Here is a 22,484-nt window from a genome sequence, read left to right as displayed (position 1 = left end):
TCAAAACAAAACAGCGTTATATGCATAACATTACGTATATTGTTATCACGTTTTATAATTTGATCGAGTTTGACGAAGTTTTAGCAATAGGTACTTGTAGTATAAAACCTCTAAATTTGAAGAGATTTCAGCGTAAAAGAATGTTTGAATAATTGTTGGTGGGCTGAGTGAGAATAATGAAACGTAATCACCAAACATTAAGCATCATGTTTTTACAAAATGATGATATTTTGAATCCTGTTTTCTGATTGGTTCGAATAAATTCAAAACAAAACAGCGTTATATGCATAACATTACATATATTGATATCACGTTTTATAATTCGATCGAAGTTTACAAAGTTTTAGCAATATTTTGCAGTATAAAAAAATTCCTGAGAGATTTTCTCGATAAAATTACAATTGAGTATCCAACATAAAACTAAATAAGTGAATATACCCGATGAAACTTATAAATAAACGCATTGTAAAAAAATAAGATACATTCAAAGTTTCAGTTTCATTTCGAATACCTACTTGCAAATACCCTCTCGATTAAAAACAAAATTCATTAAAAGCTCGATCCTATCAAATGGTTTTTATAAATTATGTAAAATAACACCTACGTACATCTAGCTTTACAAACAGCTTTTCTCATAAGTCATAAATCTGCAAGTATATTCAAATCACAATTGCATTATTTTTTACCACGTCTCCCGCTACTTTCATCGTTCACTTTTGTTTTACCGGTTGCCATTAATTCGGTAACTAAACGATTTTCTAGTTTTATTCGATCGGATAATTTTTGCGGAATGTCCGGTATCAACCATTGTAAGGCTGTTTTAACGATGAACACTATGTTCTGAAATCATCTCTTCATTAGCATCTCTCGATTCGTTTAAAAATGAATAAAATTGATATTTGTAATCTTGTAGGTACAGTAGGTAGGTACTAACTTGAAATATAAGAATGAATAAAAGTCTCATGACCATAATTTTCCAATGCATTTGCGTTCTTTTGTATTTGTTCAGTTTAAGGGGATCTGCTCTATAGCCATAATAACTATGAAGAAGAAAAATTGTAAAAAAAAAATTACTTCCGACTCATTATTATTAAATTAGATAAATATAAAACAATTAAAAATGTTACCGGCATATTGATACATTCGCCGACGATGGAGAAACAGGAGCAACGGTTTCGTCAAAATCAGTAGTATTAAACGATGATAAACAGAACTCCAAAAATGATCCTAGTTCATCGTGTTCTCGAAAGTACCAGTACACCAGTTTAGGAATGAAATTCGATGAAAAAGCTATTATAGTAGCCTGGTTTTTTTTTTTTAGAGAGAGAAATAAAACATCAATTAATTTCTTTCAAAAGCTGAAAACAACCGAGTTGACGAATCTTCAGAAAAAAAGTATACCCACTTACATTCGATACTACGGCAATTTTACCAACGACGTCTAGTATTCTGTACCATGCTCCTATATTTGGTACTCTGTGAGGTACAGGACGTTTATAGTATTTGAGAATTTTCCTAGCGTCTAATCTAAGCTCGAAAATATTATTCAATAGAGCGAATATTGGAGCCAGTGGAAAAGCAGCCGCAAACAACGTAACGAAACCGAATTGTATGACTGAAACACGAATTATTTATTGTTCATAATTTATTTGAAATATACCTATTTTCGTCAAAATGATAAAAGTTGCATGCCTACCCATTTCTAAATATTCCCAAAACAATCCTTCGGTTTTCCAATCCAGTAATTTGTAATCTTTGATCCATTGCTTTTTACTACTGGAAATCGATTCTCTTTTTTCGTTTTTGAAACTTTTCCGCAACGAATTTTGATTAACTTGTTTCCAAATTATTCTGCAATATAGGTAGACAATAATGTGTAATTTTTGGATTAAATCTTCGATTGGTGAGATTTGAAATAAATCTTACGGTGTCAGGATTTCTAGAATAGTGCCGAGGATTTGTTGGCCTACCATAATTGTAACCAATTGAATAATCATTTCGATCAGACATCCTCCTAGACTGCACTGTAATGTTGTATCAAGATCAAGGAGTGTAAAATTATAGCTGTTTTGGATGAAGAGAGGAAGGAGGTACAAAATTGTATGTTTTAATGCTTAGGTATACTCACTTCTTCTTGTCTGAATCCAAAAATACGATTATACTTCTTGGGATATCCGACGAATTTGCCTTTCAGCAGTACGATGTACATCAAAGCCGAATAGTAGTTGACAAATTGGAAAATATACATCTTGATTGATAAAGAATTCTCGAAATCTGTTTGGGTTCTTGGCAATTCCAAATTGGTCAAGTAAATAGCTACTCTGTAGTAAACCTAGAGATAAAAAGATGACTAATGAATGACTGGCGTTGGTGATAAGATTAAATTTAATGGTAGATACTTTACCTACCTTGTTTAGAATCATAATAGAAATTAAATTCATGGTGGCAGCAGTTGTTGAAATGATCACTCTTAGTCTTACATGCGATTTATCACGATCGAAGCCAGAATTTGCTTGCATCATCCACATTCTGTACAATACAATACTGAATACGGCTCCGATAACGACGGAAATCTAAAATAAAATATGTAAAAATAACAACTATAGAATTTCATTAGTAAATTTCCATGCAAACATCATTCAAATCTGCTTACAAAAAATAAGATTATTGTGTAACTGAATACAACTGATGGTAGTTTTTCAGACCAAAATGATAATTCTACTTCGGGTTGGCCTGTAGCTTCGTTAATTTTCTTCTTAGATCCTGCTAATTTCGCAGAATATTGCGGTCGAGGGTGCTCTGCTTGGGTGGAGTAATCTGTTAATCCCCAACGATGAGATAGTACCGCAGCATGTCGTTTCCATGATTCCAAAAATAAGGTAGCTGAATAAAAAATTATTTATTTATTTATTTAAACAATTTAGGTCTCTCCAACAGCCAGAAGCCAATTACAGGAAAGACCGATTATAACTAAGGGAGAATAAAAATTAAATATCACTTTATAAACTGAAAAGAACAAGAAATAAAAAATACAGAAGATAAGGAGGTAAAGTGAGAAATTATCAGAAACAAAATAAAATGCGATACTAACAACAAAAGATAAGTAAGACATTAATAAGTGGTGATTTATAAAGAGAAGAAAAACATAAAACAAAAAAAGAAAGAAAAAACGAAACCAACCAAAAAATAAAGCAAAATCAAAAAAACAAAAACAAAAAAATAAATAATAATAATAATAATAACAGGGTAATAACAAGGTGGCCCACAAGTAACTCCCAATGCATCCATGCCCCTACTGGCCTACTCCCATGCCCCCCTCACCAAACACCTGAAGGCTGACCTACCCATACTAAAAATGTCAGCATCTGCACATCTACTGAGAAAAGTATCCGAGATGCCCATGACATTATTCATAGGAGACACCTTCATCAGGGTTGTACAAAAACGTGTTTTTTTAAAAAAAACAAAAAAAAACGTTTTTTTTTGTTTAAAACATTTTTTTTGTTTTAAAACAGTTTTTTTTACTTGTTTAAAACTATGTGTTTAAAATGTGTTTTAAACACAAATACATTCGTTTTGGGTTCATCAGACATCAATTTTTAAGATGTGACGTCATAAAATAGCTATACAGCTCAAGAAATATTGAAAAATTGGAATCAAAACACAAAATTTGTCTCTAAAAATACTGTTTGTTCAATTTCACTTTTTTTCAACAAGAAATTAAAAAAAACGTGTTTTTTTTAGGAAATTGGAGTTGAAAAAAAACACGTTTAAAACAAAAAAAAACACTGTTTTAAACGGTTTTAAATGGCCTTTTTTGTTTAAAACATCGTTCTGTTTTTTTTCAGTTGTTTTAAACGTGTTTTAAACATGTTTAAAACATTTTTGTTTTAAACATGTACAACCCTGACCTTCATCCTAGATGTATGGTAATTGCTCAAGGAGAATGTTTTTTTTGTCTAGAATGGATCTTGGAGGCCCAGAATTGATTTTTCCCAAAAGGTTACTATCATTTATGTTACCATGGATAACATAACATCATATAGGAACATCAGTGCTATTATTTCTCTCCTTTCTTCTAATGACTGAGTTGATTTCAAATCCTTCTAACAGTTCCTTTTGAGTTAGCAGGGTGTCTAACAGGTACTGCAGGTACTGCAAGTACTGTAAAAGTACTGCATTGAAATCCTCGGTACTGCAAGTACTGTAAAGTACTGCATTTTGCCTGAAAAGTACTGTATTTTTTCTCAAAATCATTGATTTAGAATTTTTTTAAAAACCTCAAAATGAATTAATTGGTGAAAATTTTTTTTAAAAATGTTCATTTTGTACCTCAAAAGATGCAGGGTGTCCACAAGCCTGGAAAACCTGGAAAAGTCAGGGAATTTCGTAATTTTCACGCAAAATCCCTGGAATTTTGAAAAAACAATCAATTGCAAATTTCAGATAAGGACCTGTTATGAAAGGAAAACATTATTTTTTAATTCTCGAACCACAAATTTTCAAAAGCTTTTGCCCTCGCTTCGCTCGGGCTTGTTTTCTTTTCTTTTTAAAGAACCGGATGAACACTTCTAGATAATAAAAATCAAAGTTTTGAAGCCAAAAAATGAACTCACGAAAAAAAAACATCGTTTTTATGCAACTTGAAATACAAATTTACAAGAGCTTTCGCCCTCACTTGGGCCTGTTCTGTTTTCTTTTTCAAAATCAACTTCCTTTAAAAAAGCATTATTCAAATTCTAAAATTTTAAAAGCCAAAAAAAAACCTACTCGTTCTCACATAAAAAAACCTTGGTTTTTATGCCTTTCGAAATGCAAATTTTCAGAAGCTTTCGCCCTCGCTTCGCTCGACCTTGTTCTCTTTTTTTTCAAAAGTAGTTAACTTCCTTCAAAAAAACATCATTCCAATATTAAAATTTGAAAAGTCAAATCATAATCTCTTCTCATTTAAAAAAAACCTCGTTTTTAAGCATCTAGAAATGAAAATTTTCAAAAGTTCTCGCTTCGCTCGGACCAATTTGTTTCTCAATTTTAAGATGAACAAATTTCACATTTTGATGCCTCCAAAAAACCATAAAAGAAAAGAAACATTTTCAAAAGTTATTATGAATATTGTAATGAATTGGCCAAACTTGATGCATGTTTTATTCATTTATTTATTTATTTATTTTTAATTAAAAAAGTTAATAATCAAAGTTGAGCTGTTTTTTACATATATCCGAAGAAGTATCCAGTTCGAAGAGAAGCTTTTAAAAAAAAATACACCCCCCCCCCCAATTTTTTTTCTTTAACCAAAGTATGCGGTAAGCATAGAAAATTGAAAAAAATGGTCTGGAAAAATGGAAAAATTGGTCTGGAAAACCTGGAAAAGACAGGGAAAATCATTTCCAGAAATTGTTTCGATTGAAATACTTATAATTTTATCGACAAATTCCAAGTGGTTCGAAAATATAATTTTTTTTCTTGAAGGGGGGGGGGTCGGTGTAAGCTGGATAAAAAAATATAAGGTACTGCAAAAGGTACTGCAAAAGGTACTGTAAAAGTACTGCATTTCTTCGGAGAAATTTTGTTAGACACCCTGGTTAGGTCATGAGGATAATATTCGAAGGTCTTTAAATATATGTACCTATTTTAGAAATCTGTTTTGAATTTTTTCAAGTTCTTTTATGAATTTTTTGGTATGAGGAAACCAGACTAGTATTCCAAACTCAAGGATTGATCTTATGTATGAGAAATATAAAATTTAAAATGTGCTTATCCTCCTAAAATGCAAAGAATTTCTGACCACAAAATATGCCATCCGTCTTGCCTTGACTAACACAGTATTGACATGATCCTTGAAGGTAAGCCCCACATCTAGAGTCACACCCAGGTCCCTAACTGTTGTTTAGCGAGAAAGTTCTTCCCCATTGGCTGTATATGTGCAACCTATAACATTTTTTTTTTCCGAGTAAATGTAATTGTAGCACATTTAGAAACATTCAGGGGAAGTTTGTTTTCAATGCTCCATTCAACAAACCTATCCAAATCTGCCTGAAGTTCTTGGCTATCTTTTACATTTTGAATTTTCTTAAATATTTTTGCATCATCAGCAAAAAGCAGGCTCTCTGAGTTTTCCAGCACAGATGTGAGGTCATTTACAAATAATAGAAAGAATAGGGGGCCCAAGTTGGAACCCTGAGGGACACCAGATGGACAGGGGTATATACTAGATATTTTGTTTTTATAGGACACATACTGCACCCTCCCATTCAGATAAGACCAGAACAAACCACGCAAGTTGTGAGAGGAACCATGTTTCCCAAGTTTTAGTATTAGAATTCTATGGTTGACACTATCAAATGCTTTTTTAAAATCGGTATATATTGCATCCACTTGACCACCACCATCAAGGGAGCTCAGACAGAATTCAACAAAGTTAATAAGATTTGTGTTGACTGACCTACCCTCAAAGAAACCATGTTGGCTTGATGAAATGAGATTTTTAATTTTAGGATATAGTTTGTCATATATAATCATTTCAAACAGTGTTGCAGGGATTGGAATTAATGATATTGGTCTGTAGTTAGTGACTTTTTCTAGTGTGCCTTTTTTTCGAACAGGGATGACTTTTGAGCATTTTCATCTAGTTGGAAATTTATTCTGGGAAATTATCAGATTAAATATAAAGGTAAGGGGTTTAAACAAGAATTCCCCCACACCCTTGTATACATAGGAGGGTATGTTATCTGGCCCTAGTGTGCGCTTAGCTTTCAGTTTTGAGATAGCAGACGTGACCTCTTTTTCACTAACCTGTCCAATGGATATTATGGAACATACACCTGAGAGGGATGAAACACACACTGAGTTATCGCTATAAGTTTGATAATCTTTCACATAATCTTTCACATAAACTGATTGGAAGAACTCTGCAAATGAGTCAGCAACATCATCCCCATGTCTTTCTGTCCCATGCATATCATACATTATGTCATAAGAGTTGTTTCTAGCTGACCTCTTTAAACTCATTTCTCTCCAAAAATTTTGTGGATTAGTGGTATAATTTTGCTCCAGTCCAGAATTGTAGTTCTCAAGGGCAATTTTAGTCATTTTCTTTACCTCTTTCCTAAGGTCTTTAAATTTTTCTCTGTGTTCCTGTCCTGTAGACCAGTTTTAATAAACAGTTGACTTGACTTCTCTTTCTCCTTCAATTTTCTAATCATATCTTGGCTGAACCATGGAGGATATTTTTTTCCTTTTCCTGACTTGATTTCATCAAAATAAGGCACATGGTTGGAAATTGTTTCATTAACTACACTACTATAGAATTTCTCTGCCTGATCAACCTCAGTTATTGCATATAAGTGATCCCATTTGAAATCTCTAAATGTATAGTATATACCTAGAAAGTTAGCTTTTGCAAAATTTAGTTTAGGCGAAAAGTAAACGATATTATTTCAGCAGGTTTCCTCGATGATACTTGAAGACATATAATTATGACTTCGAGTAGGTAATACTTACCCCAAACTGACATCACAAGAGCAAACACTATGGTTAAGGTATTATCAAACATATGAGTAATTTGAGCTTGTCCGCACGTTTCTGATAATTTCCAATAATCACAATTGTTATCGCAAAGTGGGCACATTGTGATATTATTAGTTTTGTCACAGATGCCATTACTAAAAAAAAAAAGCAAAACCCCCACAGTTTTTTAGATTTGACATCCGAAAGTTTAAAGTTATTTTATTTCCGTGCAAAATATTTGACATTCTTACCTTAAAATGTCACCATTTATGGTCAAAATTCCATAAAAAAACACGATTAAACCTAAAATTGAGGCAGGAATAAGTAGTCGAGTGTAAAAGCCGAGCCATGCGAAATAAAAAGCTGATTTCACTCCTAAATAATCTTTTATATCGTCGATTGGTTGTAATTTGATCCAAGATTTTGCGTTGGCCCATTCAACTCGTAGATGATTACGTAATGAGCCTTCTTGAGTATAACCTCCCTGAAACATGTTTGAAATAGTATATTACTATATAGGAGGCGAAAGTGAATGTTTTCTGTCGAGTGCGAAGGGTGGCGGAACGAGCCGAAGGCGAGTTCCGCCATCGCACGAGACAGAAATGTTCACACTCGCCTCCTACATTGTAAGATATTTTTCTTGATATACGCTACGAAAGTAGAATATAAACGTTGAAATTCATATTTTCACAGGAAATTAGGAATTAATAAAAATAATATTGAACAGACAGAACTTTGACTGATTGATTTGATGTGTAGTTCAAGATAATTGTAATCTTTTTGGTGTTTTTTTCGCCGTATTTCTGAAGTAAGTAAGTATTTGTATCATGATGAAACGAAAACTTCGGCTGCGGAGATCAATTTGAAATACTAATACTCGTAAAATAAAATAAGGATCACAGCTAGATTTATATCCTTTCATTTTATGAAGCTTTCTTCAGTTCAAGGCGAACTAATGTATGTACTTAGAGTTACCTTATTCGAGTTTTTGTAGTTAGGTATACAATCTTTATCAATATCACACCTACAAAATAATCAAAACAATTCTTGCGTACGTCTTATTCTTGAAAGAATTATGTATGTTGGAGAAATGTTCAATTCAACATCCGAAGTCTTCGTTTCACCCATGATACATACAATTAGCTATCGATCTTCACAAACAATGAATTGGTTAAATCAAATGAACTCGATCACCGTATAAAATAAGTTTGAAGTAATTTCAAATAAAGCAAAAAGAACACGGAAAAGAATAATTATCACGAACAACACACTAATTAATCATAATGGGTGTTATATTTAGATTATTTAGACAAATTTTTTCAATTCAACATCCGAAGTCTTCGTTTCACCCATGATACATACAATTAGCTATCTATCTTCACAAACAAAATGAATTCAAATGAACTCGATCACCGCATAAAATAAGTTTAAAGTAATTTCAAATAAAGCAAAAAGAACACAGAAAAGAATAATTATCACGAATAACACACTAATTAATCATAATGGGTGTTATATTTTGATTATTTAGACAAATTTCGAGTCAGAGTGAGTGAGAAGTCTGTGTTACGTACTCGCCTCTCCGTTTCTCGATGAAACTGATAACGTTCGGTTTTCGTACTCGACGTACTCGTACTTGATGCGTTCGTGCGTTCTTTTCATCTCAGTGAGACGAAAAAGCGTTCTTTTCGTCTCACTGAGATGAAAAGAAACAGTCGCGTAATATCAATGAGTTTCGCACGTTATCGAACGACAGATATTCTACAGTTTCGTAGCGTGTATCAAGAAAAATTATAATCACATTAGGAGGGTTAAAAAAAAAAAAATTAGTAGGTATAGGTACTTAAGTGCGAATGTCTACAAAATGTTTTCGAAGTATAAACAATAATATGAATACTTGAAATTAATAGATCAAAAAACGTTCCTAATTAATAATATTTAATTTTGAATCGAATAGAAGCATAAGGGGGAATAAAACGATGAAAAGTCATTAAACAGTTTTTTTTTTTTTTTTTTTTTAAATCCTGTTCCCTGTCATGTACATATTTTCTTACATCATGCAGAGGATAAGCTGCTTCGTACACGTCTTCTTTAATTAAAGATTCGATTCCGATTCGACACGAATCATTGGCATCTTCACCCCAAGGTATTTTTTCCAAAATATGAGTAATTACGATGACTCGAACCGAGTAATCGAAAAAATTTGAATCATGTTCATCGAATCTGAAACAATGAATAATAAACTGAACGAATTCTATAATATTATTACAAAAGTTGATCAGTAGGTGATTATTATTTTATTACAAGTAGCTCTTATCTCTGCTGTATTCGGCGTATAAAATATTTTTTTCTTCGTAACATTTCTTAGGATCGATTGTAACAAAAGCTCGGATGGTTTTTCTGCCGAAGGTTTTCATCTTATCGATCAAATCGAACTTTTCACGGGTTTCAGTTCTTTCAAGCTTATTGGCTTCAATCTACAAAATAGGTAATTATTCACGTTTTCTATTAGGTAGGATATCTTTATCTAGGCAAGTATTATACATAACTTGAGAAAAAAAACACATACCTTTTTCAATGGCATTTTTAGTTTAAGCGTTTCGCAATTTTTTGCCAGTACGTGACGAGGTACAGATATTTTTACAAATACTAAACTTCCAGTGGTATCTTTTTCGATTTCTAGCCCTTCCTCTTTTAGGCATTTTTCAAAAATAGATCTAATTTCTTCTTTATTTTTTTCTTCGACTAAATAATGCTGTACTTTTTTAGAAGGACCGCCGTAAACCAATACAAAATCAACCGGATTTTGCGAATCCCTTGACGTTTCATCGCGTTCCTAAATTTACATAGGTACAGATGAAATGAATTAGGACTATTAGGAGTATGGTATAAGTAGGTAAAATAGATGTTATGGAAATTTTCATGTATATGTATCGTATTTTTACTTCTTACCGATTCGTTATAATCACGTAGTACTTTGAATTCCGTCATGTTGAGGGCATCCCTGGAAGTATTCTAAGTTAGTAGGAATCACTACGAGCTTCACCCATATAGATAACAAAAATTAACTTGAAGTTCTAATCTTTAGTTTTAAAAAATAATATATCACACGTGTGTATAGTTTAGTTCGCGTAATTGGGAAATTTTTTGATGTTGTTTACAAAGTAGGTACCTAGATACATCTACCGAATAGTAAAATGACGGAATTTGATCATAATAACTTGAAGCGATATGTATAGTCTACAGTCCAAGCGCAAAAAAGTGTCATTTGAGTTGACCATTTTGGGGGGCAAAAAAAAGAGTTGGCATTTCGTTAGTATCTTATTAACATTCAAGAAAATGGACATTTCGGATTTTTTGACTGGCACAATAGGGAGCTGGATCCTCAAAACCCCCATTTTTCGAAGTTGGCGGGGGGAACATTTTTTTTTTTAATTTGGTAGAGGACACTCTCCCGAGTATAGATATATACTTTTTTTGAGTTGGATTCCGGCACAGTTGCGTTCCAGAGCTGCATAAAGACAATTTTTTGCCAATTTTGGCACTTTTTCACATAAAAACGACTCTGTAGAAGCAATACGGCCTGGGGGGCAAAAAATACGCACCTACATGATTGCATCCATTCATCCCACGCTGATAGAGACCAACTTTGTGAAAAACGGCCGGCACAATGACCCGCAGTGAATTTTCAAAGTTACGCATCCGGGCCATTTCATTTAAAAATATGGATGCATGACATTTTGACAACGTGTCCGTGCGACCTATCAAAGTGGGTTAAAATTTCGCGAGAAAACCGAAAATCTCTATGAAAATTTTTTTTGAGCGTCTCATGAAAATTTTGAGCTAAAAAATTGTATGAATCATTTCTCAAATAGGTACTTTTAGTCTGTTGTAACATGTGACCTATACAAAATGGTTAAAATTTTGCGAGGAAACCGAAAATTTCAATGAAAATTTTTTTTGAGTGTTTCATGAAAATTTTGAGCTAAAAAAATTGCATGAATCATTTTTCAAGTACATATGCCATCAGTCTGTAGTAACATGCGACCTATGCAAATGGGTTAAAATTTCGCGAGAAAACCGAAAATCTCAATGAAAATTTTTTTTGAGCATCTCATGAAAATTTTGCTGTAAAAAAATTGTATTAACCATTTCTCAAGTATTTTCAGTCTGTTGTAACATGCGACCTATGTGAAATGGTTGAAGTTTTGGGTAAAATATAAGTAAAGATTTGGATAGATTTTTATAAAAGGCTTATCTCAACAATCTTGAGACTCAAAAATCTTGTACATTGTTCAGTATTTTCAATGAAATATCCTCAAGATCACTTCAGTTTGGTAAACTCAACACAAAACGGACACAAAATTAAGCCGAATCTGATACCCCCACCAGGCACAATCGTAGTTCACTAGGTGGCACTAATAGTGCCATCCAGTTTATATGTTATTTTATGCTCTGAACGTTGACGAACAAGAACCATTCAAGAAAGGCACGTATTGCATCATCCGTTACTCCAACTATTCCTCATCGCCAACCTTTTGACTTACACAATCATTATGCCTGCATTTTCCTACAATTAGTAGGTATTTTTTGGAATATGATAAGTATATAAAAGTGAAAATATTAGGTATATATGAAAATCAGTAAAATCAAATTTCATCAACATCTTGTTGTTTTACATGGAATTTCCAACCCTATATCAGAAGTCGGATTACGTACCTACTTCATTAAAAATAGTGAAAAATTAATGTGACTCATGGGGCTCAAAATAAAAATTTTCATAGAGATTTTCGGTTTTCTCGCGAAATTTTAACCCATTTGCATAGGTCGCATGTTACTACAGACTGATGGCATATGTACTTGAAAAATGATTCATGCAATTTTTTTAGCTCAAAATTTTCATGAAACACTCAAAAAAAATTTTCATTGAAATTTTCGGTTTCCTCGCAAAATTTTAACCATTTTGTATAGGTCACATGTTACAACAGACTAAAAGTACCTATTTGAGAAATGATTCATACAATTTTTTAGCTCAAAATTTTCATGAGACGCTCAAAAAAAATTTTCATAGAGATTTTCGGTTTTCTCGCGAAATTTTAACCCACTTTGATAGGTCGCACGGTCACGTTGTCAAAATGTCATACATCCATTTTTTTAAATGAAATGGCCCGGATGCGTAACTTTGAAAATTCACTGCGGGTCATTGTGCCGGCCGTTTTTCACAAAGTTGGTCTCTATCAGCGTGGGATGAATGGATGCAATCATGTAGGTGCGTATTTTTTGCCCCCCAGGCCGTATTGCTTCTACAGAGTCGTTTTTATGTGAAAAAGTGCCAAAATTGGCAAAAAATTGCCTTTATGCAGCTCTGGAACGCAACTGTGCCGGAATCCAACTCAAAAAAAGTATATATCTATACTCGGGAGAGTGTCCTCTACCAAATTGAAAAAAAAAATTTTCCCCCCCTCCAACTTCAAAAAATGGGGGTTTTGAGGCTCCAGCTCCCTATTGTGCCAGTCAAAAAATCCGAAATGTCCATTTTCTTGAATGTTAATAAGATACTAACGAAATGCCAACTCTTTTTTTTGCCCCCCAAAAAATTGAACTGTTTTCGGTTTCTAGAGCACTTTTTGGTGTTTGGACTGTAGACTAGTAGTGTCAATTAAATGAACTTTTTATTGCCCTGCGCATTGATACCGATCTTAGTTAATTTTAAAAACTGTTCGTCGAATCAATTCGAACGCGACTTTTCGTACTTGAATATAAAATTCCATCGAGGCTTCGATCATACTATATGTTACTAGTTGTTGTTTATTTCAATTTATTTACTGTGATTTTTAGCAAACTCCGAGCGTTTCAATTCTTAATGTTGGTATCTGTGATACCGGCATTTTCAACTTCCTTCGTTTTTATTACCTTATATGGTAATTAATTTGTACTCGATGTACTCGATGTAATTGTTATATTCATTCGTTATTAAACTGTTGTACAAGATGGTGTAGTTTTTGGTATTTTAGGCTCGTCGCCTGTTTATTCTTCTATCAGGTTATGGAGCCCAGTGAGCTCGTTTTTATTGTTTTTGGTACTGTTTTTGCGTCGTAGTATTTTGCTGTTTCCAGTCTGCCGGTCAGCTGGTTTATTTTTTCGTTCGTTTTTATTTCGCTACTAGTTTGGTTGTATTATGGAGGAGACACATGTCTCAGGTATACCTCAGTTCGATGGGGATGATTATGAATCTTGGTCTTTCCGCATGAAGAGCTATTTGCGTCATAAGAAGCTGTTAAGTATGATTATGGATGGTATCCCTGCGGCCAGAAATCAGACAGACGAATGGGTTAGTAAAGATCACGAATGTATGGATATTATAGTTCGCCACGTGTCGAGGCCATACCTACAAGTAATTCGAGCCTGTACCCATGCTAAAGAAATGTGGGACGCTATCTCTTCGAACTTTCGCCGGTCTGCTGACCTACGCCGCGCCGACGTCCGAGAAGAATTAAAAGTTATGAGTTTCCAAGTAAACGGTTCTGAAACGGTCGACGAATATACATTGTCCTATCGCTCGAAATGTGCCACGTTGAGGGATTTGGGCGATCCCTTAGATGAAAAACAGAACATCCTGTCGTATTTGCGTTCGTTGCCGCCTGCGTTCTCGCTCATCAGAACGACATTAGAATTATCTACCTCACCGCTCAAATGGGACGAAGTATCAGCGCAAGTTAGAGGGTTTTATGAACGTCATGTGAAGAAAAATAGTACAGATAATGTAGTCACTTCGTTACCTGGTTCGTCATCTAGTCAGAAAGATGAAATTCGCCCTAAAGTTGCTATGTCCGTGGAGCCGAAGGGTCAGTCTCAGCCCAAGCAGCCTGTACGTTGTTTTAAATGTGGAAAGAACGGACACATCGCAAAACGTTGTAATTCTCGAAGTAATAACTGGCAGTCAAATCAACGTAGTAATGGTAATGGTTTTAATAATCAGCAGAGTCGTTTTGGTAACAATTTTAATAATAATAACAACAATGGTAATTTTAATCGTGTCAATATTCGTTGTTATGTGTGTAATAGAATAGGGCATACTGCTAATAGATGTTATTCTAATCCTGCTAATAATAATAGTGGTAATAATCAGAGAAATCGTAGTAATAATAGTGGTAATTTTAATGGTGGAAACAATGGTTCTGATAATGGTCAGAATACTGATCGTAATGCGAATATGGTTGTGTTTACTTTGAGTAGGAGTGATTTGAATTCAAGTTGTGTTAATTCTGTTAATGAGATTAGAAAAGATGATGATCGTTACTTATATTTCAAGCTAGATTCTGGCAGTAACGATCATATTGTAAATACGGATGTCTATTTTGAAAATTTTATTGAATTGAAAACTCCTGTGTTGTTCAGAGTAGCAAATCAAGGAACGTTAAAGGCTACTAAATTAGGGAATATTCGTTGTCGTTGTGAAGATGGTCGTTTTGGTATGATTAAAAACGTTTATTATTCTAAAGAGTTGGATCAAAATCTTTTGTCTGTTGGTGCTATTTCTGATAGGGGTTTATTGATTACGTTTACTGATACTGGTGCTTTTATGTATGAGAAGACTACTGGGAAGGTGGTGGCGAATGTTCAAAGGAAGGGTAATTTGTATGAGATACGATTCGAAGTAGTTCGTTGTAATTCTGATTCAATGTTCGTTGGTGCTGTTAGTAAAAGTAGAAGTGAAGTAACGGATTTATGGCATCGGAGATTGTGTCATTTGAATTTCGGTGATTTGATGAAATTGGGTAAAATGGAGTTGATTAAAGGTTTGAGTAATGTTTCTGGTGTTGAACTTTGTGAACCGTGTATGTATGGTAAACAGCGGATGTTATCTTTTTCTGAGAATAATAAGAGAGCTACGAGGTGTTTGGAACTTGTTCATTCGGATGTCGTTGGTCCGATTACACCTGTCTCTCATGATTTAAAAACTTACTTTGTTACCTTTCTTGATGATTTTAGTCATTTTGTTTACGTTTATGCCATTTCTCGGAAGTCTGATGTTTTTCAGAAATTTAAGGAGTATAGATCGTTGGTTACTAATCGTTTTGATTCGGAAATCTGTGCCTTAAGGTGTGATAATGGTGGAGAATATGATAGTAATGAGATGATAAATTTTTGTTCTAGTCATGGTATAGATATTCAGAATTCAATACCTTACAGGCCACAGCAGAACGGTAGGGCGGAGAGATTGAACAGAACGTTGATCGAGAGAGCTAGAACAGCTTTGTTGGAAAGTGGTATTAGTGCCACCTATTGGACGGAGGCTATATTTTATGCGGCATATTCGATTAATCGTTCGCCTACTGTTGGTGATATTATTCCAGCTCAAGTTTGGTTCAATGGAAAAGTCAACTATGATAATTTGCATCCGTTCGGTTGCTATAGTTATGTTTTGAAGAACAAAGTTGATTTGAAGTTTGATGCTAAAAGTGAAAAATTGAGATTCGTTGGCTATGCTCCTGGTGGTTTTCGGATGTTGAATGAAGAAACTGGTAAAATTTCGTTATCTCGTGATGTTGTTTTTGATGAGAATTTGGCCATGGTTCCTAATGAGAAAGAAAGTGATCGTTTTGATATGGTGAATTTGGATCAGATTGAAAATGTACCTGTTAACTGTGTTTATAGTATTGAAAAAATTTTAAGTGATATTCCGGTGAACGTGAGTGAGGCGAGGAAATCAGCTGATTGGAATTCGTGGAAGCGAGCTATGCAAGATGAAATTGATAATATTAACGAGCAAGAAGTGTTTTCGTTTGTAAAAAGACCTGCTAATGCTACTGTTATCTCCTCAAGGTGGGTGTTTCGGAAAAAGAGTGCTAATCAGAGATGGCGCAATTCCGATTTTTTTAAGGAGTCGTGAGAATCGCATGAATCCGATTCCGGAATCGGATTCCATTTTCGATTCACCTGACAGATGAATCGAAAAATGTGAAATCTGACTCTTTTCAAGCAGGAATCGCAAATGTAATATGATTCGCGATTCCGGTAATTTGATTCTCGCGACTCCGATATTTCGATTCTCGCGACTCCGATATTTCGATTCTCGCGACTCCGATATTACAATTCTCACGACTCCTCATTACGATTCTCACGACTCCTCATTACGATTCTCTAGACTCTCACAATGAACGAAATCACCCAAATTCAATTGAAAAGCACAATAGTCCAGGAAAAATAGCATTCCATTGGGAAAAATGGGGGAGAAAGCTGAATTTTGGTATACTGGTCCATTTTTTTGTGCTGAACACGAATCCGATGAGTCCCCGGTCGTCCCTGGTGTGCGTTCTCCCCTATTGTGGATCTAAGCCCCCCAAAACCAGTTTTTTGCAATTTTCTCCCCCGCATTGCATTTTAGCGAGAAATAGGTGGTCGGATAAGAATCTACGTCAAATTTCCGATCTAGTGATATATCAACTTTCTTTCTACCCCCAAGGGGGGTGGAACCACAACCATTCCAAAAAGGGGGTTCCCCAAAAAATACATAAGGGCTATAGGCGCCTAAGAGGGGTGAAATGGTCCCCAAAAGCGTTTAACATGAAAGGTGGGTACCATAGAGAAACCTCTGCGCAAAAAATTTCAGATCCACACCCCCTACCCTTTTTGCGGAGCCCCCTTTTTTGAAATTTCAGTAGCACTTTTCTCAGCCCCATTTCAACCGATTTTGAAAATTTTTCTGGAAGTTATGTATATCCTTGATAGGTATTCACACAAAAATTTTCAACCCCCTCCCCTCAAATTTACCCCTCAAAATGGCGTTTTTTTCATTTTTTTATGCCTATTAACAATCAAGATTGCGAGGTACAATTTTGTAAACACGTTTTTTGGATGTATTTTTGGCCCCCAAACATCATATACTATATTAGAAATTTTTGCTTTGGTGCGCCGTGGTGAAAACTTGGAATAATGTATCGTAGGGGGGTGGGGGGTGAAATGGGAATTTTGAAAAAAATAACTATCAATGAGTAGGGTATCGTTTTCATATGATTCGATACCGCTGAGCACGAATATGACCTCAGATTTTCTGCTACACTCACCTACCCCTCTCCACAGCCCCTCAGCCCCCCTCAATTTTCACGATTTTCGAAATATAGTTATTTTGATGATGTTGGTGTTGTTTTCATATGATTCGATACCGCTGAGCACGAATATGATCTCCGATTTTCTGCTACACTCACCTACCCCTCTCCAGAGCCCCTCAGCCCCCCTCAATTTTCACAATTTTTGAAATAAAGTTATTTTCGTGATGTTGGTTTCATTGCTATGGGAAAATTACATAAGTTCATTGTTATTGTACATAAAATTTCTCGTAGAATCAGCTACAGTACATGGCTCCCTCTCGAGGGGGGTGGATCCTTCAATTTTTTTCCACGCAGAAAACGCAACAAATCTGTATGTGTACTGGACTGTATAGGTCTGCGGAGCATATGTGGCATAATAATTATTCATGATAACTGTAACTTGAGTATGTATGAGTATGTATTTTATAATTCAATGACTACCTACATAAAAAATCACAAGAAAAAAAATATGGTAACGAAATACTTATAAAAAAAAGTAAAGAATGTTAATTTGTGATTCACTTAATCCTCACCATCACTTGCTGTAGCTGATTCTACGAGAAATTTTATGTACAATAACAATGAACTTTAGATCTTTGTTGTAATGTAACTTGTAAACAATTTCATGCTGTTTTTTATTTTGTTAACAAAATGAATTAATAATTAATTAGGCATTAATAAAATGGTTTTCTGTGAGTAATTTGGTTGGTCCTTACTTCAAAAGACTCATATTTCAGAATTGGCAATCAGATAAATGAATGAACAGAAACAGAATTGAATTTGATAAATTTTCAAAAAAATTACCAAAGATAAAGAACGTCATATTTTGCAATTAATAATTTAATTGCCAAAAAGTTTTGCATTTTGCTAAAATTATCGATCATTCAATTTTGATTTTTGACAAAAATTCTCGCTTTTTCCAGTTTTTCCGAAACTGACAAAGATTTATTGGTTTTTTGGGGGGGGGGGAGGGGGGATTCTTCAACAAATAATGTGAATGAAAAAAGCATCATTTTTTCGAATATGTGTGAAACTGCTGAATTGAAAAATCAGTGGAATAAGTAGAATTTATTTCTATCTTACATTTACAGATATTATTTGTAATATTCCTGAATTCATTGAAAAACAAAATACAGCTACAGAACAACAGAATGTATTTTCATTTTTCAATTTATTTTATTTCTTGCTTTTTTAATTAGGTACCAGTACAGACGAGCCTTTATATTTATTTACTCATGTTTGTTAGAATGTTCATTTCATCTTCAATGCTTCATTTTTATGAAATTTAAGGAGTTGTGATGGGAATCTGGCTGGAGTCGTGAGAGGAATCTGGTTGGAGTCGTGAGAGGATCCTAAGATGAGTCGTGAGTGGAATCTGAATCGGAGTCGCGAAAGGAATCGGAATCGAAAATTACGATTCGGATTCGGATTCCTATATCTGGCGAATCTGATAAGCGGAATCGGGACTCAAAATTTTGTGGAATCACACCATTTGGAATCCGATTCTCAAGCTCCTGGAATCGCGCCAACTCTGATCGTTTGTATTGTTTTAATCGAAAATCGAACGTGTTTGTTTTAATTATTCTGTTCGTTTAATCATTTTTAAATCTTAGTCATTGTTTTATCTGTTTTTAAATATCGGAGTTTGAGGGAGCGTGTTGTTTATTTCAATTTATTTACTGTGATTTTTAGCAAACTCCGAGCGTTTCAATTCTTAATGTTGGTATCTGTGATACCGGCATTTTCAACTTCCTTCGTTTTTATTACCTTATATGGTAATTAATTTGTACTCGATGTACTCGATGTAATTGTTATATTCATTCGTTATTAAACTGTTGTACAAGATGGTGTAGTTTTTGGTATTTTAGGCTCGTCGCCTGTTTATTCTTCTATCACTAGTTACCTATACCTACTACAGCCTAAAATTTGCATCCCTGTTATTTGTTTATATCCGTAACTTGTACTAGAGACCTTGATAAATTTCATTTTTGACGCTCTCACGTGGTTTTATCCTGGAATATTGTTCAATTTACTTCCTGTTATCAGTAACGAATCGGTAACCGGTTCTTTACCTATGTTTCATATGATGCGAAGCAGACGTTCGGTTAAAAATTAATTTTATAGTTCGTGAAATTGCGATATACCTTTACCTGCGTTATGCCAAAATCATCGATTTAGAACCGGTTTTTAAAAACGACGCCGACGACGTTAGACCGTGTTAGACAGAAGAAGAGTGATGACTCATCGAATGATTTCCTTGATACGAAAACGGATTCACAACAGTAACATATTTTAGAAAAAAATTAGTTTGTTAACTTATGGTTTTTCTTATCAAAAAATTAATAAATTTAGCATAAACAAACAAAGTTAAGAGTAAAACGCTTACCTGTGTTAATTCTGAATGTATGTAATAATTAATAAGTGAAAATCTTAAAGTAAACATTACATTCACTGCAAATAAATACCTACACATACAACATTGTACGCGTGTACTTTATGCTTATAAGATCTACACTACGGATTTAATTTGAAATTAAATTAGCCTATAATTTTAGTTTAGCGAAGAAGAAGGCAGAATTAACTTCGCGGCCGATGTGTTTCTTTTCTTCATCTTTTATGTAACATCGTACGAAGCATGATATTAATTATTATCGTACACATGGTAAACATTATTTCGTGTTATAGCGCCAATTTTTTTGTGTATGTACATTTTATTATTACAAATGTGGAATTTTTTTCCCTTCGCGATATCGTAAGATACTTATAAATAGAAAAGTAGACAGTACTTAGACCTACTGGTTAAGATTCATCTTTTTAATTTTATCGTATTTCGTACTGAATTAAAAATCCTGAAATTTAATTCTGATGCCTTGGTGAAGATTACGTACCTATATGCATTTTTAAATAGGAATATTTTGGATTCATTTTATGATCGTAAATCGCATTTTATACGATATGAAAATCGCAATACTGTTATTCGTAAAATTGAGGAAGGTAGAAGTGTTTCTAATTAATTGACCAATCAGGAGAGAGTATTTAAAAAAAAAATTATCCATGGTAAAACATATTCTCAGCTACTTTCTAAACGAGTGAGGTTATTTTTAGAAAGAGATCTTCATTTGAATTTGAACCGTTGAACGTACGAACGTAGGTAATACAAAGGATTTTTCCTTTTTACGAATAAGGAAGAGACTAGAAAAAAATATTGGAAAATTTTTATAAACGAAGCTAAAGAAACGAAACCCCGAAAGTTGAGACGTTAAAACGTATTGAAAAAATTTCCATTCGATTGACCAATCAGAATGAAGCATTATAAAAAACCGTTAGCGATCGGAAAAACGTATATTTTCAGCTTCTAAAGCTGAATAGGAATTCATTTGAAAATAAAAACTTGATTAAGCGTTTACCTCTGAACAGTTTTCAATTTTTATAACAGAAAATATTCGTTAAAAGTTTCGAGTGAGGCTGTTTGCTATTTTTCTCGTACCGCAAAGTTTTCATTTCGTTGGCCAATCCTAGGAAGGACTAGGTACATATTTCGAAAAACGTTTACAATCCATGTAAGTAAATCTCATTTGTATTTTTGAACTAAGTATCTATTGCAAAATTTATTTTCAAATATTGAAAAGGGTTACTTATTGCAAAGAAAATTGATGTTAAACTCGCAAACGAAGCTTAAATATTCATCAACAAACAAATTTCCATCTGATTGACCAATCAGACACGAGTATTTTGAAAAAACCGTTGACACTGAATGAAACACATTCTCACTTCTCAGCTTCAAAACGATAGTATAAAATGGCCTGAAAAATTAACACTTGATTGAATTTTCAAACTTTCGAAGAATTTTCGTCACGTGTTGAAGCAGGTGTTTTTCGTGTTCGTAGAACGTCTTCGTTTACTCGCAAAAACTTTTTTTTTGACTGACCAATCAGAAACGTTTATTTGAATGAAACGAATTAGTCCGGCATATGACAATAGGAGTAATTGCACCCCCCCCCCCCCGCCGCCGATCCTCCGGGACAACTTTTTTCTTAAAGGGGACATCCCAAGGAACATTTTAGAGCAAACTTGCCCCAAAAAAAGTTGGCCTTACTTACAAAATGGCGGCAATTTTGATTGACAGGTCAGCCGAAATCGCAGATTTTGCGTTTTAACATAGGACTTGCACGAACTTTTTCAAACTTTACAAAGGTCGATCGAAAGATCATGCTAAAATTTATCACCTGTCAAAATTTCAAGTGCTAAAGTACGTTTTTCGATTTTTGGTGAATTTTTGAAAATCGAATTTAGGCCAAAAATGAGGGAAAAAATCAAAATTTTACCAAATTGATCAAGAAAGCTGAAATTTGGGATATACCCTATTTTCGACATGCCAAACCGATTGGAAACGGTTTCAACCCGTTTTGAGCAGTTCTGGAGCCTCCAGCAGATTTTTGAAACTCGAAATTCCCACAAAATTCCATCAAATTGGAGTTGTAAAGCTAAAATTATTCTAAAAACTAATTTCAATACGCTACGAAGTACTGCAGGTAAATTTCAAGTCGTTTTGGATCCTCCAGCAACTTTTTGAAAATTCCTAAAGCCTCCAGCACATTTTTGAAACTTTAAATTTTCACAAAATTTTATCAAAATGGAGATGGAAAGCTGAAATTTACTCTACACTTCAATTCTAACACCCTCTGAAGACGACTTCAGGTGAGTTCAAGTAATTTTAGGCCCTCCAGCGCCTTTTTTTGAAAATTACTGGAGCCTCCAGCACATTTTTGAAACTTTAAATTTTTACAAAATTTCATCAAATTTGAGACGGAAAGCTGAAATTTACTCTACACTCCAATTTTAACACCCTCTAAAGACGACTTCAGGTAGGTTCAAGTCATTTAAGGGCCT

At 34.1% G+C, this 22,484-nt stretch overlaps 2 protein-coding genes across 4 annotated transcripts in view; one reads left to right on the top strand and one right to left on the bottom strand.

The window, feature by feature from the left end:
• LOC135849010 (puromycin-sensitive aminopeptidase-like) overlaps positions 1–22,484 on the top strand; it is a 71,852-nt gene that overhangs the window by 11,147 nt on the left and 38,221 nt on the right. Inside the window, exon 2 of one of the 2 annotated variants that reach the window (XM_065369147.1) lies at positions 9,872–9,991. The exons of the other annotated variant lie outside the window; for it this stretch is intronic. The gene's annotated coding sequence lies outside the window, so the exon portion shown is untranslated. The remainder of the gene's footprint in view (positions 1–9,871; positions 9,992–22,484) is intronic. 2 annotated transcript variants of the gene reach the window in all.
• LOC135849026 (anoctamin-2-like) lies at positions 280–20,394 on the bottom strand. 2 transcript variants are annotated; one of them, XM_065369174.1, is made up of 16 exons: positions 19,745–20,394; positions 10,456–10,507; positions 10,073–10,339; positions 9,808–9,980; positions 9,558–9,726; positions 7,758–7,990; positions 7,501–7,661; positions 2,654–2,883; positions 2,409–2,573; positions 2,129–2,332; positions 1,927–2,024; positions 1,697–1,851; positions 1,410–1,615; positions 1,128–1,303; positions 935–1,040; positions 280–840 (listed from the first exon to the last, which is right to left on the bottom strand). In XM_065369174.1, the coding sequence occupies exons 2-16, from the start codon at positions 10,492–10,494 to the stop codon at positions 676–678; spliced, it is 2,547 nt and encodes an 848-aa protein (XP_065225246.1). In that variant the 5' UTR covers positions 10,495–10,507; positions 19,745–20,394; the 3' UTR covers positions 280–675. The 2 variants fall into 2 exon arrangements, with proteins under 2 accessions (XP_065225246.1, XP_065225238.1); XM_065369166.1 differs by having other exon boundaries at positions 19,981–20,394.

Source organism: Planococcus citri, chromosome 1, assembly GCF_950023065.1.
Source record: "Planococcus citri chromosome 1, ihPlaCitr1.1, whole genome shotgun sequence".
In the NCBI taxonomy this organism is placed as follows: domain Eukaryota; kingdom Metazoa; phylum Arthropoda; class Insecta; order Hemiptera; family Pseudococcidae; genus Planococcus; species Planococcus citri.
The sequence above is the reverse complement of the archived record's forward strand: the minus strand, read 5'-3'. Positions and strand labels throughout refer to the sequence as shown.